Source organism: Centrocercus urophasianus, unplaced genomic scaffold (assembly GCF_019232065.1).
Source record: "Centrocercus urophasianus isolate 14NV4802_14NV808 unplaced genomic scaffold, USGS_Curo_1.0 seq_31, whole genome shotgun sequence".
Classification (NCBI taxonomy): Eukaryota; Metazoa; Chordata; class Aves; order Galliformes; family Phasianidae; genus Centrocercus; species Centrocercus urophasianus.
The window spans coordinates 5,386,452-5,400,930 of NW_024884878.1; the positions used below are offsets into that span (position 1 = coordinate 5,386,452).

Consider the following 14,479-nt stretch of genomic DNA (forward strand, 5'->3'; position numbering starts at 1 on the left):
AAGAAAAAAAAAAAAAAAATAGAGCTTTTTTTCTTGTACTTGTTAGAAACTCCCATTTGTTTTATGAAATCAGGAAATGATGAGTCCAGACAGAGGCTATTGGGAACCAAGTATGTTAACTTTAGATAAAATATCAGATATTATGTTTTGAATCAGGAGCTTTGTATATTATTCTAGTTATGATGTATTGAAGATACAGTGTGTATTATGATCAGCATTGTAGTGAGAAATGCGCAGAACTCCAGACTAATATTTTTCCTTTCAGTTAGGGATTTCAACTCCAAATTTGACATCAGAACTGTTCAGCAGCCAATTAGAGTTTCACTATAATCTTTAAAATGACATAATTATTTACAACCCAGTAAAAGACATTTTGGGGCATTTCCCTTAAAATTTGTATGCTACTGTGATTGTTTTCCATCAGTCCAGTTAAACAGTAACAGCAGAGTCAGGCAAGGAGTAACGTAAATCCATAATGAAACACAAATTGATACAACCTCATGGAATCTTCATAGACCATGGAAGAAAGCTGTCCACACAGAACAAATCACTTCAGTATTTGTCATCTTTACCACTCATCCTGTGTGGCACCTACTTGCCCAATACTACTGAAAAAGCAGCAGTCATAAGGAAGCACAAAACTGTGCTTATTGGTGGATTTCGGAGCACAAATTGCTCGTAAGATTCCTTTGAATCCATTGCAACATATACGTAAGAAAGATTCTGTTTTATCAGGTTTCATGTTGTTGGTGTTGCCAGCACTCAGGCTTGTTTCTGCATTGGTGAAGCAGAATTTTCTGCATGTGGTGAAGCAGAATTTTCTGCATGTGGTGAAGCAGAAAAACCTGACATCTGCATTGAGGTTGTGGCTAACTGAAGTATCCCCAGTGACACAATTGGATGTGACATCCAGATGAGATGAAAATGCTTATCACCCCTTATGCTTTCTTGAGCCAATTTGCTCCAGAATTTTTAGCCATTTGGAGGTTGTGTCTGAGCGGAATGTAGCACAGGTGCACAGAAGTAAATAGTGCTCCTTCCAACCCTTCTCATCATGAAGCAAATAAAGCACAGAATTACAGAGTGTTCAGAGGAAGTACCATAATATTAATGTGATTATCATGGATGGCACATTTCTACCAGGACATATTTAAGAGGAACTACTTTAACATGGCACTGCTCTATCAACTGGAATAATGTTTGCTATTGCATGCTATTTCCATGAGAGAAGATGCCTCTTAATATAATTTCAGATCCTCAGGTGGTGCTTTTCTGTTTTGCCAAATCCTGTCATTTTCAGGAAGGCTTGCATTTTACTTCTAGGTGTGTAGTTGTTACAGATTGGGAAAGGGAAAAGGAAGTGGAAAGGAAAAGGGAAGGGAAAGGGAAGTGGAAAGGGGAAGGGAAAGAGAAGGAGAAGGGGAATGAGAAGAGGAAGGGAAAAGGAAGGAGAAGGGAAGGGTAATGAGAAGGGAAAAGGAAAAGAGGAAGGGGAAGAGATTTAACGATCACATATATAACAAGGAATTCTAGTAATAATGAGTGGATATTTGTTCAGTGTTTTTCCACTAGGCAAAAGCCACTAAGAGTTTCTGAAATAATCAGATAAACTAATTAGAATATGAATTACTGAACATAAACTAACCACATGACATAACTTACAGTGCGAAAAATTGAAGTGTTGTTACTGTTGTTGCTTTGAATGATCTCTTCCACACACACAATTATTTTCTGGACTGTTTGCTTCAGACTTGTCTCTGAGATGTTCATTCATCAAGAAAATGCCTCTCAGTTACTTCAAGACATCAAACATCTACCCAAAGAGCTTCTAAGAGTGTTCTCTTTTAAGAATCGGAAACATCTATGACCCATCCTCAGCCTGGCAAACGATGATAGATGTACTGCAGCTCTAAGTAGCCTAGCGAAGAGGTCTGTTTGACATACAGACATTCCTCAAGATTTTCATTTTACTGTCAGCGATGCTCAGTCCTTGTTCAGGATGTGTAATTATCATTCCCACTATTTTTTCTTTTCTTTTTGTGTCTTGGTAAAAATACTTTTATTTCTACCTATGAGTTCTATTTTGTTGTTTGTTTTTTTTTTTTCCCCAGTTCTCTTCCTTGTCCCACTGGGATAACAGCTGTGGTCCTTAACTGCCTGCTGGGTTAAACCACACAGCAGGAAAGGTGCTCCAGCCCTTTATTAGTATTATTGTTTTCTTTTTTTTGCAACAGGCTTATGTATCAAATGGGTAAAATCATAGAAAAAGCTCAGGATATACTGATAGTGTACCTTGAGGCAGTGATGTTCCTTGAGATCAGATACTTTCAGTCTCATGTTATATATGGTCAACTGTGAATAGATACTCTCCAGGAAAGCAACAGAGCAATGTTCCCCTTGCTGAAATGCTTAACAGCAGACCTTGCTGCCTAAGGAGCTTTTTAGTCGAAGGTGTGGTGTCACCTTATTAATCTACAAGAGTAATAAAATCTCTGTGCTTTGCAGATGTTGGAGAACAGGAGCATATTTTCAGTAGCATAATAAAATGACTCTCTACAGGATTTAGATACCAAGCTGTAGTTCTCCATGCTGTCAGTGCCGTCCTCACCATGTTTGCACAATCAACTAGCATCTGGCATTGGGGATCCACATCTGCCAAGCCAGAGTGCATGGGATGTACACAGTAAGGAGCTGGTAGTAGTGGGGGCTGAAGGATCTGTCCCATGCCAAACTTCAGCATGGCTTTTTACATTGTCTCCCATGACATTCTTGTAAGTAAGCTGAGAAGGCACTGGATAGAGGAGTAGACAGAAAGATGGATTGAGATCTGGCTAATTGGCAGAGCTTGGTGTGTTGTGATTAGTAGCACGGAATCTAAGTGAAGGCCAGTATTTAGCAGCGTTCCCTAGGAGTCAGCATTGTTCAGTGTCTTCATCAATGACCTGGATGAAGGAATAGAACGTACATTCAGCAAGTTTTCTAATGATATGAAGCTGACACACTGGAAGGCTGTGCTGCCATTCAGCAAGTCCTGGGCAGGCTGGAGAGCGGGAGCAAGTGGAAGTTTATGAGGTTCAAAAAGGCAAGTTTAGATTGCTACACCCGGAGAAGGAATAATCACATGCATCAGTGCACGGTGGGGGATATCCTGCTGGAAAGGTGCTCTGGGGATTTTGGTGGTCTGGTGAACAACAGGATGGCCGTGAGTCAGCAGTGTGCCTTTAAGGTCAAGTCAGCCAGTGGTGTCCTGGTATGCATTAAAAGAGAATGAGGGAGGCAATCCTCCCATCCACTCTGCCCTGGGGAGGCAACACATGGGGTATCATACCCAATTCTTGTCTCCCCAGTTCAGTAAAGACAGGGGACTTCTAGAGAGTCCAGCAGAAGGTCATAAAGTTGGTTAAAGACCTGCAGCACCACCCTTATGAGGAAAGGCTGAGAGACCAGGGACTGTTCAGCTTGGAGAAGAACGAGGGGAAGATCTTATCAGTGCTTATGAATACCAAATGGGTATTTGGTATTAACGGGTATATGGAGCCAAGAGTATGGGCCAGGGCTCTTCTCAGTGGTGCCTAGTGATAGAGCAAGGGGCAATGGGGGCAAACTGGAACATTTTAAGTTCCATCTCAAATGAGGAAAACATTATTTATGTGGAAGGCAACAGAGCACTGGAACAGGCTGCCCAGAGGAGTTGTGGAGTCTCTTTCTCTTGAGATATTCAAAGCCCGCCTGGATGCCCTCTTATGAAACCTACTGTAGGGAACCTGCTTTAGCAGGGTTTGGACTACATCTCTGGAGCTCCCTTCTAGCCTCTACGGTCCTGTGATTCTGTGACTGTTCCTGAAGCACTGTGCCCTGTGGAAAAGATCCATGTGGGAGAAGAGAAAAGTGAGGAAGTGAGGAGAAGCAACAAAAGAGACAAAAATCACTACAGAACGACTGCAGCCACCCTCCCATCACCACTTGTGCTGCTCAGGAAGAAACAGATGCATCAAGAAGGAAGCCATGCCTGGGGAGGGAGAATAGGGGGAGAAAGTGAATATGCGTTTTTGTTTCTCACCATCCTACTCTAATTTTTACTGAAAGTACATTAAACTAATCTTCCCTGAACTGAGTTTGACAGTAATTGCAAGTGATCTCCTTGTGTCCATTTCTACCTTGTGTCCATTTTACGTCCTATTTTCTCCCTATCCTGGCAAGGGTGGGATGTGAGAGTGGCTGTATGGACATCTGGAGGCAGCCATGATCATATCCACCACACAGCTGGAAGGCAGCTTTACAGAAGGCACAGAAGGCAGCTTCTGGGATCAGCACAGAGAACTCCTGCTGTGCCCAGCCCCATGCCTTATACACACAGACAGCACAATGACCAGGGGGGCAAGCTGGGGACAGGCTGAAAGCAGTGAGGTTGGGAGAAGCTGCCAGTGTTGCACAGTAACAGGATGTGAGTTGGCAGATATAGAAACATGAGAAGGACACGTGGAGAAAAAAAATCCCATGGGAGTAGTCTGATATTAGAAGAAGTAGACAGAGAAGCTGTTGAACATTCAAAACTAGACAGATCCTGAAGAATGTGATCAAAAGTGTAAAAGTGTTCCTGCTTTCAGTGAGTTGGAAGCTGATAATCTTCCAGTCTGGAGTACCCCTCTCAGCACAAATGGATTTACATTCATTTTTTTTTAAACAAAAACTCTTATTGCTTTATTAAGATATTCACATAACTCATGTTACTGGAAGTGCCGTTCAGTATGTATGTGGAAATAGCTTACTGCTTTTCCACAGAGATCAACTTAAACCAGATCAAAATGATATACAATTTAGCCTGATTCATTTTTTATGAACTAAGCAACCTTCCTCTGTAACAAGAGCAATCCCCATAAAGTGTATTCACTGTCTTTTGGTTTATGACTTTTTTTTTTTTAAACACAGCTTTGAAGTACTCTGTGGATGTATATTACATACAGGATGGCTTTACAAAATCCTAGCTTCCAAAGAGACCTTAACAGATCATCAAGCTCCTATACTCCTATACTTACTTGACATAAAAGTGCATAAACATTCAATGGGTTTAAACATTTCCCAGACACTTTTAAACACACACACACACACACACACACACACACACACACACACACAGAAAAACACCTGGTGCTTTGTTCTTATAGGAGAAAAACATAATTAGAAACAAATTCACAATTTTAAGGATTGTTCAGCATAAAATATGCTACATGTTTTTTTCAAGGGACTCAAACCAACAAGGTCTGTTGACAAGTCTCTTTGGCAGTCTTAGTATCAGTGGTGGTCTCTCTGGATGCCCTAGTAAGGAAGTCCTAGGGGAAGACAGTTGACCAGAAGGTGCTGCTTGTGCTTCTTGACTGTGACTAACTACAGTTTCTGTGTTACTGCCTGCTGTATCAGCTAAGTCAAGACTTCGATCACCTCTTTCCGTTACTTCCACAAGCTCACCTCCAGGATTTCTGATGTCACCATCTAAGTCCCTTCCTCTGGTAGGAACACTGCATTTTTTCACTACTCCTCTAGTTTCCTTTCCTTTACTCACTCTGTAAATATCTTCACATCCTGTAATCCCCAGGAAAGAAGTTGGAGACTCACATTCCCTCTCATTCAAGTGAGTTGTGCCAGTCCAAGTAACACTGCTATCGCATTCAGTACTTTCTGGCTCCTTGCTACTATCACTGTCAATGGTAATAACCACTGGAGAAGAATGTGTTGAGTTACTCATGTGATGTTTTCGATGTTTCCTCTTATGCTTCTTCTTTTTTTTCTTAGCATGCTTCATTGTGTCTGTCACTTTGCCTTCATAGACTATTTCCACACTTGGGCTTCTCATCCTTTTCTTCTTTTTCTTATGCTTTGTTTCACTACTTGCTTGATTGTCTGAAAGGCTGTCTTCATTTTTGCAGCAGTCACGAAACCTTGAGAAAGTTTTCTTGGGGTCCTTTTCTCTCTCCAGACTAGTGCTCTCCTTCGCTGCATTCTCCAAGTGTCGAGTTTTGTACTTCCTCTTTCCACCAGGCTTTTCACTTTTCAATCTGTCTGTCCCTCCAGAAGGGGTCCTTGACCTGGTGCTTGATCGACTCCTTGATCTGCATCGTTCATAATAGTAGTAATGTCTCTCATGTAATCCCCTCTGGCTACGCGGGTCTGTTCTTTCAGTAAAAGATCGTATCCTGAATTCTGGACTAGCAGATTGCCTTGAATAGTGAGCCTTAGACTGAGTCCTCTTCCTGCACGAGGAGCCATCTCCAATTGTCTTTCGACTATAAAAGGCATAACCCCACTGGTATCTACTTTGGTAATTGTCTCTTCTATAGTAATAATCACTGTCTCTGCTCCTTGACCTCCTTCTGCCATGGCCTTTGCTACGTGACCGTGATCTGCTTACCTCTCTGGATGTAGTGCTCTCACGACTAAGAGAGCCCCTCTGGCTTTTTAGAGAAAGGCTCGTGTCACAAGTTCTTGACCTCCTCCTGCTTCTTTTGCTCCTATGTTCACTACCATCTCTGCTTCTTGATCGTCTTTTTTTAGACTGACATTTGCTGGGATGATCCCTCCTAGACCGATGGCCATGACTGTCACGACTGTTCTGTGAATAAGACTGAGGACTCCTGGTGTTTCTCTTTCTGGACAATTGGTGACTGTAAGGAGAACAAACAGTGTCCGTTTCTGGAGACAGGCTCCTAACTGAGTCCAGTGGAGACAGATCTTTTACTTTACCTTTGTTCTTACTATAAGGAGAGCAAATGGTGTCTGTCTCTGGAGACAGGCTCCTGATCGAATCCAGTGGAGATAAATTTTTTACTTTACTTTCATTTTTTCTATAGGGAGAAGAAATGGTGTCTGTCTCTGGAAATGGACTCCAGACTGAGTGGTGTGGAGAAAAATCTTTTATTTTATCTTTGTTCTTCTCATCAGTCTTTGACTCTGTCTTCTCAACTGCAGAGGACAAGGAGCTCCTACAACTACTCACATTCTCCTTGTACAGGGGGGAGCGAGGTGATGAAGCCCTGCTTGGTTCACTGTCACTCCAACTGCGACCCTGAATTGACTGCTCTTTCTTCACATTTTCTCTCTTCTCCTCCCTGATGGACTCCTCAGAGTCTGAGGACAGCTCAACCAGTTCTGGTGTCCTCTCAGCTAATGGTTTAACATACCCAACGATAACACAATTGTCTGATGAAGAGTCACTCTCGTTGGAGTCAATACCAGCCTGTAACTGAGGATGCAGTGTGGTTCTTTTCCTAGCAGAATCCTCATCAGAACTTTCTGACATCTCTAGAGGAGAAGCTACAGTGGCACGAACCTCTTCCGAAATGGAATAAGAAGGCCCTGGAGTTTCATCATCCCAAGGGGCCTGACCAACCCCAGACATGGATGAACTGTGTTCTGGCCCTTGAGGATCTGCCTCATCTGGAGAGATTGTAATAATTGATGAGTCTGAGCGGCTCCCTTCATCATACGATGGCGCGGGACAGTCATAATTGGCATGCTGATCATATGCCTCTAAGTTAAAAGGACATCGGGCAAAACTGATGAATTCATGTAGGAAGTGATCAGTCCGATTCAGTAAGAATGGCTTTAAATCATCAGCAAAAGCCTGGCTTTCCAGATCATACCTGGTCACATTACTCATGATGATATGTTGCACAATATTAACTAAAGAACCATGGGCACCAAACAGCACTGTAAGCTCTCGCTTCAGCCAGGGAACCAGCCTGTGTAGGCAGGCAGGGTTGTGGCGGAAGAACTCTGCAGAAATGTCTCGATAGCGGCCACCATCCTGAATGCTACGAACACGCATGCCAGTGCGGTACAGGGCTCTGCGGAAGTTTATCATGTCCTCCTCCTGGATCTGCCGCAGAGATCTGCCCTCTGCACTAGCCTGCCTACGTGAGGCCAGCCTTCTTATCATCTGCTGAATCTCTCCATCTCTCTGCCGCACAGGTTGGCTTGACAACCCTTCAAACAAAATCCCATTATCCGGAGGGGACAGCGTCCTTCGAGAAGAGGAACTGCCTCGATGGTAAGAGGAAGTGCGACGTTCCCTCGTTAAGGTGGTACGGTAACGAAATCTCCGGCCATCAGGGCTGGCAAAAGAACCATTTTCTGAAGGTCTGAGTATGTATTCCTTAAAATCATCTTCAGCACGAACTGTATGGAAAATAGAGAAGAAAGGCTGTTTGCAGAGTGGGCATTCTGCTTTGTTTTTTGACCATTCCTGGACACAACGGAAGCAGAATCTGTGCAAGCAACGATCTAAATAGGCAACGTTGTCAAATCTGTCCAAGCAAATGGGGCACTTAGAGTCAGGAGAGGCATCTGTTGGCATGGTCTGGTGCACCTTGCTATTGCTAGCCTTTGGCAAAAAACTGCTGTCTTCTGAAAACTCCTTGGCTGTATTAGTTGTGCTCTACAAAAGAAAGAGACAAAAAGATCACTATTCTTCCTGAGAGAAAGAAGCATTTAAGTCTATACACAGAAACATACAACAGTCACCCAATAAGGTTGAAAACACCAGCATTAGTTCTGAGAGAATACTAAACAGAGAAGCAGCACAACTTAACTGCTTTGCTTGCTTCTCTTCACATTAAAATCAGGTTTTCCAGTGCTGCAAGATTTAAATGGAGCCTAAATGATGCTGGTGGATATAACACAAACAAACCATAAGTCTGTCTTCCCCCTACTCCCCACTTTGGTAAGTTTAGGATTCACACAGAATCCTCCAAAGCACATTTCCCAAAAAAAACCAGCATTTAGAAATGTACGATGGAAGAAGCTACTGTTACCTTTTGAAAAAAATTGGTTCTGTTTGCATATAGCTGGTCCAGTTGTGCTGAGTGCACCTTGTACAGCTTGCTGGACCAGAAGACTGGTCCAGGAACGCACTGAACCGTTCTTGCTCGGATGATACCGCAGCCGGGCGTTACCCCGCACCCACCCACAGACCCACAGCCCCTTTGTTCCGCCAGGCCGTCGACTGAACCGAGCAATAAATCCGCCTATTCAAAGTAGGGGACCAGCGCTGTCCTCGGACGCTGCGAACCGCTGCAGACAAGCGCCCGCGCTGCTTCCACGGCAGCACCCTCCCCGCCGGCCGCGACCGCCACTGGCAGCTGCGGGCCCGCAGCGGTCCCCGCACGGATACGCTCCACCACACGGGTCCGCCCCGAACCTCCAGTCGGGCCGAAAACCGCGCTCACCTCTGCCGAGCCCTCACTCCGAGCCCGAGTCCGGCCCGATGGCGTCTTCAGCCCGTGCCGAGGCCGGCCGCAAATGCTGCCCGGCCCGTTCCGCCGCTCCTCCCCCGCGGGATGGCGGCGGCGGCGGGCGGCCTTCGCCACACCTCGCGGCGGCTCCGACATCGTCGGCGGAAGTGGCGTTGCCACGGGAACGATTGCCTCCGCCCCCGCCGCCGGCGGGGCGGCGCCCTGCTGGCGTCAGCGGAACCGGTCGAGGGTTTCATACGTCACTTCCGCTCTACCTGGCGGCGCCGTACTGCCGTACGGAAGCGGCAGCTGCCCGCCATGGATCCGCAGGGACGGCGCGATCCGCGCCCGCTCTACCGCCTGGTGCGTGGGGGCTGGGGGGTGCCGGGAGAGGCGGCTTGAGGCTGCTGCTAACCTTTGGCCTCCTAGGTGCTGGCCGCTGTGGTGCTGCTTTCCTGGGGCTACGTCCTGTACGGGGCCCGGGAGGCGGCGCGGCGGCAGCTGCAGGGCGAGCTGGCGGTGCCTCGGCTGCCATAGGCGGAGCGGGAGGACGGCGGCGTGGTCTCCGAGGGAGCCGTCGGAGGACGGGAGGAGCTGCACGGTCACCTGGGCGAATAAAGGCTGAGCTGCTTTCGTGAAAAAACGACGAGCTTAAAAGTCCGCTCCTTATTGATTTGTTACATCGCGTGTCGGGGAGGGAGAGGTAGGCGGGGAGAGTGAGGCTGCAGTCGGCAGGCTGCCTTCCACAGCGTCTGTGTACAGAAATATAAATATATGTGGAAAGATACATTTGTTTGAGTTGGAAGGGACCGCTAAAGGCCCTCTAGTCCAACTGCCCTGCAACGAACAGGGACACCTGCAGCCCATCAGTGTGCCAGAGCCAGGTCTAGCCTGGCCTTGAGTGTCTCCAAGGATGGGGCATCCAGCATCACTCTGGGCAACCTGTTTGTACCCTTTTTGTAAATAATTTTTTCCTTACATCTAGTCTGTATCTACCCTCTTTTAATTGAAAATTATTTTTGCTTTTCTTGTCAAAGCAGGCACTGCCTAAGAATCTGTCAGCTTCTGTACCCCCTCCCCAATGCCTTCTCCAGGCAGAACAGTCCCAGCTCTCTCAGCCTGTCCTCATAGGCGTGGTGTTCCATCCCCTGGGTCATTTTTGTGGCCCTCCTCTAGTTGCACTGTAACAGGTCCACATCTCTCCTGTCCTGAGTATTCCCCACCTGGGTGCAGTGCTCCAATTGAGGTCTCACCAGTGCAGAGTAGAGAGACAGGATCACCTTCCTCAGCTTGCTGGCTATGTTTCATTTGATGCAGCCCAGGATCCAGCTGGCTTTCTGGGCTACAGGAGCACTCTGCTGGCTCATGTTCACCTTGCCATCTACCAGTAGCCCATGTCCTCTTTGGCAGAGCTCGTGCTCATTGGTTTCATACTCACCAGCTTGGTGTCATCCCAAATGCACATGTACTTCTGCTGTCGTCCTACAGATACTCACTCCACTCCACACAGCCAGGCAGGCCTCTCTACCCATCTGTATCCTTGCCCATTTGCTGGGCAGAGGTATTACCAACCAGCCAACCTAAAAGTTTGCTATCAAATTGCATTCCTCTGCAGATGTGTGGGGTCTGGCAGTGGTGCTAACACTTTGGCTTGCCAATACCAGATATATGCTGTGACTAGCAGTCCTGGTGCTGGTGCTTGCTTTTGCTTTACTCATACTAGTTGTGCCAATTGCTGCACCTTGGACACACACACTAGTTCTGTCCTAGGAGCTAAGGCTGAAATCATTAACTACATCCATTACTGCCACTAGGAAACTTATCTGCTTCTCTTGATAGCATAAAAAGAGGGATACTGATGCAGATGGTTCTCATTTGGCCTACTTCCTAAATGCACTGTGCGTGTCATTTCTTAGGTAAGTTGGGAGCCACTTGGAGTACTGTGACACTGGAGTCACCAAATGGGTAGCTGAAGGTGCTCTTGATGGGGGAGGTAGCACAGCAAATAGAACAACTATCCAAAGTATTTAGCTGCAATTTTCATTACTGTCCACATTTTCCAAGAGAGAACAGTGTAGGCTGGGCACAGAGAATTGGGTCAGGTGCAAGAGATTTGTTGCATTATTGTTCAATATTGTTCATTATTGTTCAAACAAACATGAAGAAGTCTGTCCAGCTTAAACATAATCAATTTCTTGTCACAGCATCTAGAATTTGTATTGTGAAAAGCTCCAGTACAGTGAGGAGGGACTCATGAGGCGAGGTGTTTTTCTGCATGGATGGGAAGAACAGAAATCTGGTGATTTCTCTCCCAAACCATGCACTGTGCTGATTCACCTCACCAGACCTGTGAACCTCTTCAGGCTTTGCTCCCCAAGCCATTGGGCCTTTTGGCATCACCATTGGAAGTAGAGCAGGAGGCATGACCCTACACCTGGCCTTCAGGCCCCATGGGGAGGTGGGTGCTGCTCTGACAGCAGGGCAGTCAAATGAGAGATGGAGGACAGTTCCTTGTCAGCCACTGCAGTGGCAAATAATTCAATCAGTGGCTTACACCATTCGATTTGTGTTGGTTTTGTTTGTTTGTTTTTTGGCGTGTGTGGATGTGTGTGTTGTTTTTGTTTGTTTATTTTTAACAGATCCTCACAAATACATGAAAACTGTCATGAGTTCAGCAGTGCTGTGTGTTTTTATGCAAACAGAGAGGCTGAGCATCCGCCACCCAGAACTGTTTTACCGGTGAGCAGCCACCAGATGGAGAAGCACTCCACATCATTGCTTCTGAGTCTAGGCAGTTTCCCTGCTCGCAGTGAATGGCAGACCTGTGCTGAGGAAAGTATCTCCAGTAGTCCCCAAAAAGCTGGAGCTGCTCTTTGTCCCTGATCACAGGAAGTGTGAGCCCACAGCTGCTCACATCAAAGATATGAGATGCCCAGAAACTTCCTGCAACTGAATAAACTATTGCCCTGTAACAGCAAGGAGGCAGAAAGATTATCCACAATTACTGTACTACGCTAACTAAAAAAGAACTAAAAAAGCAGCGTGATGTTCTGCAGGTTGAAAACTGTCTCAAGAGCTTCTGTGCCTTGCCTTGTCCTTCCTTTTCTCTGTCCTATGCAAGCGGCACGCCTGAGTCACTGTTGGCTGTGGAAATCCTCAGTGCTCTGTCCAGATGTGAGCTGAAGATATGCCAAGGTGATGATAGGAGCACAAAACAGCTCTCCCAGGTAGCGAAGGAGTGGGATGAAAGTCTCTGCAGAGGTGGGGAAATGTCCCTTTCAAGAGTAGAGGGGAGGGCACAGCTTGTAGTTTCCATCACTCGAACTTTCTGCTGGCCTCTGTTGCTTGCCTAGTAACAGCAGCTTTGTGAGAAAGAATTAAAATTAGATGCACTCCAAAGGGTTGAAACCAGCCCTTCAAGAGGACAGACCTCTCTGTTGTGCTGTTCAGATCACCACAAACCTTGCAACAAAGAGATCCATGTAAGGACAGAAATCCCAGAAACCTGTGGTTTAGATTCAGCTGTTCGTCGCATTGGAGAAAATATTCACTGAATTTAAGCTTCTGCCCAGAACTTACGCATTGTCATGAGGCCAAAGCCATAAGGGTCCTTGTCCAGGATTAGGTTCCGACTAGTTATTTAAGAAAACCTTCAGTAGATAGCTAGTCTCCCGATATAAAACAATATAATCTCACTGTACCATCATCAGCAGTGTTAAAAATTCAGTTCCTGTGCAGTTTTGGTGACTTATTTATTTATAAGCTGAGATCCCCTCTCTAAAGGAACACATGCAAATCACTTATGCTTGCATTCAGGGTGTTGCAGGAAGGACCCAGACCCATGCTTAGCATCCAGCTGGCAGCAGTCAGCTCTCCTTACCCACAAAGATGCAGTGAAGAGCAGAAAACATTTCCTGTCCAAAGTGGTACAGCAAGCAAAAATTATGTTCAGGCAGTATTAACCATTTGATGCTATCACCTGAGATGGCTGTTCTGATGCCTTTCATCCCTAAGGGAACATATTCATAATGCTGATGAAACACCCTTCAGATCTTGTTATTTATTTTTTAAATAAAGTGTTGCCCTATTTATGACAGCAACATGCATGTTTGTTAGTCATAAAGTGTTTTGTTTGTTTGCTTGGGCTTCAGGGGATTGTTTGGGAAGATTGTGATTTTGATGCTTTTGATAAGCATCGCTAAGAGGCACTTTAAGTTAATGAAATGATTAATTGATTCATCCAGGAATGCAGTCACACTCATAGCTGCTTCTGCAGATACAAAAGATTCCCTTTCAAATATATCCGTGCCTCATGTTAGTACCCCTACGTGTTAATTACAAGGTTGACAAGAGTGTGTAAGCATAGCTAATGTTGTAGCTGAGTTATTTAATGAAGACAGTTGAAAAAAATGTCAAAAAATGGAAATAAAATAATCAGCCAAGCAGAAAATGGTGGGCTGAGTTCTGCCTTAAATCACCTTCATCTACCGGTGATAAACAATTTCACCCAAATTATAACAGCAAGGCAGCAGGAATATAATTGCTTAATTCCTGCATTACAGACTGTTTGAAAATGGAGAAATTACTCAAGTTCAAACCACAGCTGAACAGTGCCCTTTGTCTGCTCAATAACTGTATACTTTTATTGTCCTGTTTTTCATGCAAGATTACCTGAATCCTAAGAGCAGTATAAATACAGATTTTGGTAAATATACACACGCTCACAGCTTGGTAAAAGGATGCCTTTTTAAAAAATTTTGGTATTGACTGCCCGTGAAATGTATATAGTCCTAAAGACAGTCCTGCAGTTTTGTGGTGAAAGACAAAAAAGGGTGTATGGCACAGGAGCAGGAAAAAGGGTAAGAGAGAGGCGCAGCACAGTGGAAGAAACCAGAAACAAACAGGGTGGTGTGTGCTGGGAGACATTACCAAAGCTTCCTGATTAAAAATACAGAACAGACATAGGACTGCATTGTCTGAGTGGTGATGCTGCCAAAAATCACATAAAAATTTGGACTGAAGAGCTGCAATTCTTTATTTCAAATGCAAGGGTGGTTTCTGACTGCAATGCTACTACAGGTTTCTTCCTGTTTGCTGCAATCATCTGCCATCACTCAACCCACACTGTGTGCATTTAATATATCATGGTGGAAAGGAATACATAGTTCTGAACAGAAACCAATGTTAAGCTGCCCTGGCTGCTGCCAGTGGCTTGATAAAGCTACAAAGCACGTAAATGTCATCAGCTAAAA

General features: G+C 45.2%; 1 protein-coding gene and 1 long non-coding RNA gene across 2 annotated transcripts; one reads left to right on the forward strand and one right to left on the reverse strand.

Moving 5' to 3' along the window:
• Nucleotides 1-4,663: 4,663 nt before the first annotated feature.
• LOC122165995 (E3 ubiquitin-protein ligase Topors-like) lies at nucleotides 4,664-9,383 on the reverse strand. The gene is made up of 2 exons (XM_042829424.1): nucleotides 9,222-9,383; nucleotides 4,664-8,431 (listed from the first exon to the last, which is right to left on the reverse strand). The coding sequence occupies exons 1-2, from the start codon at nucleotides 9,381-9,383 to the stop codon at nucleotides 5,225-5,227; spliced, it is 3,369 nt and encodes a 1,122-aa protein (XP_042685358.1). The 3' UTR covers nucleotides 4,664-5,224.
• Nucleotides 9,384-9,491: 108 nt separating this feature from the next.
• On the forward strand, nucleotides 9,492-9,884 carry LOC122166016. Its single transcript, XR_006170646.1, has 2 exons — nucleotides 9,492-9,590; nucleotides 9,657-9,884. It is a non-coding gene; the product is annotated as an uncharacterized LOC122166016 (long non-coding RNA).
• The last annotated feature ends 4,595 nt before the right edge of the window (nucleotides 9,885-14,479 follow it).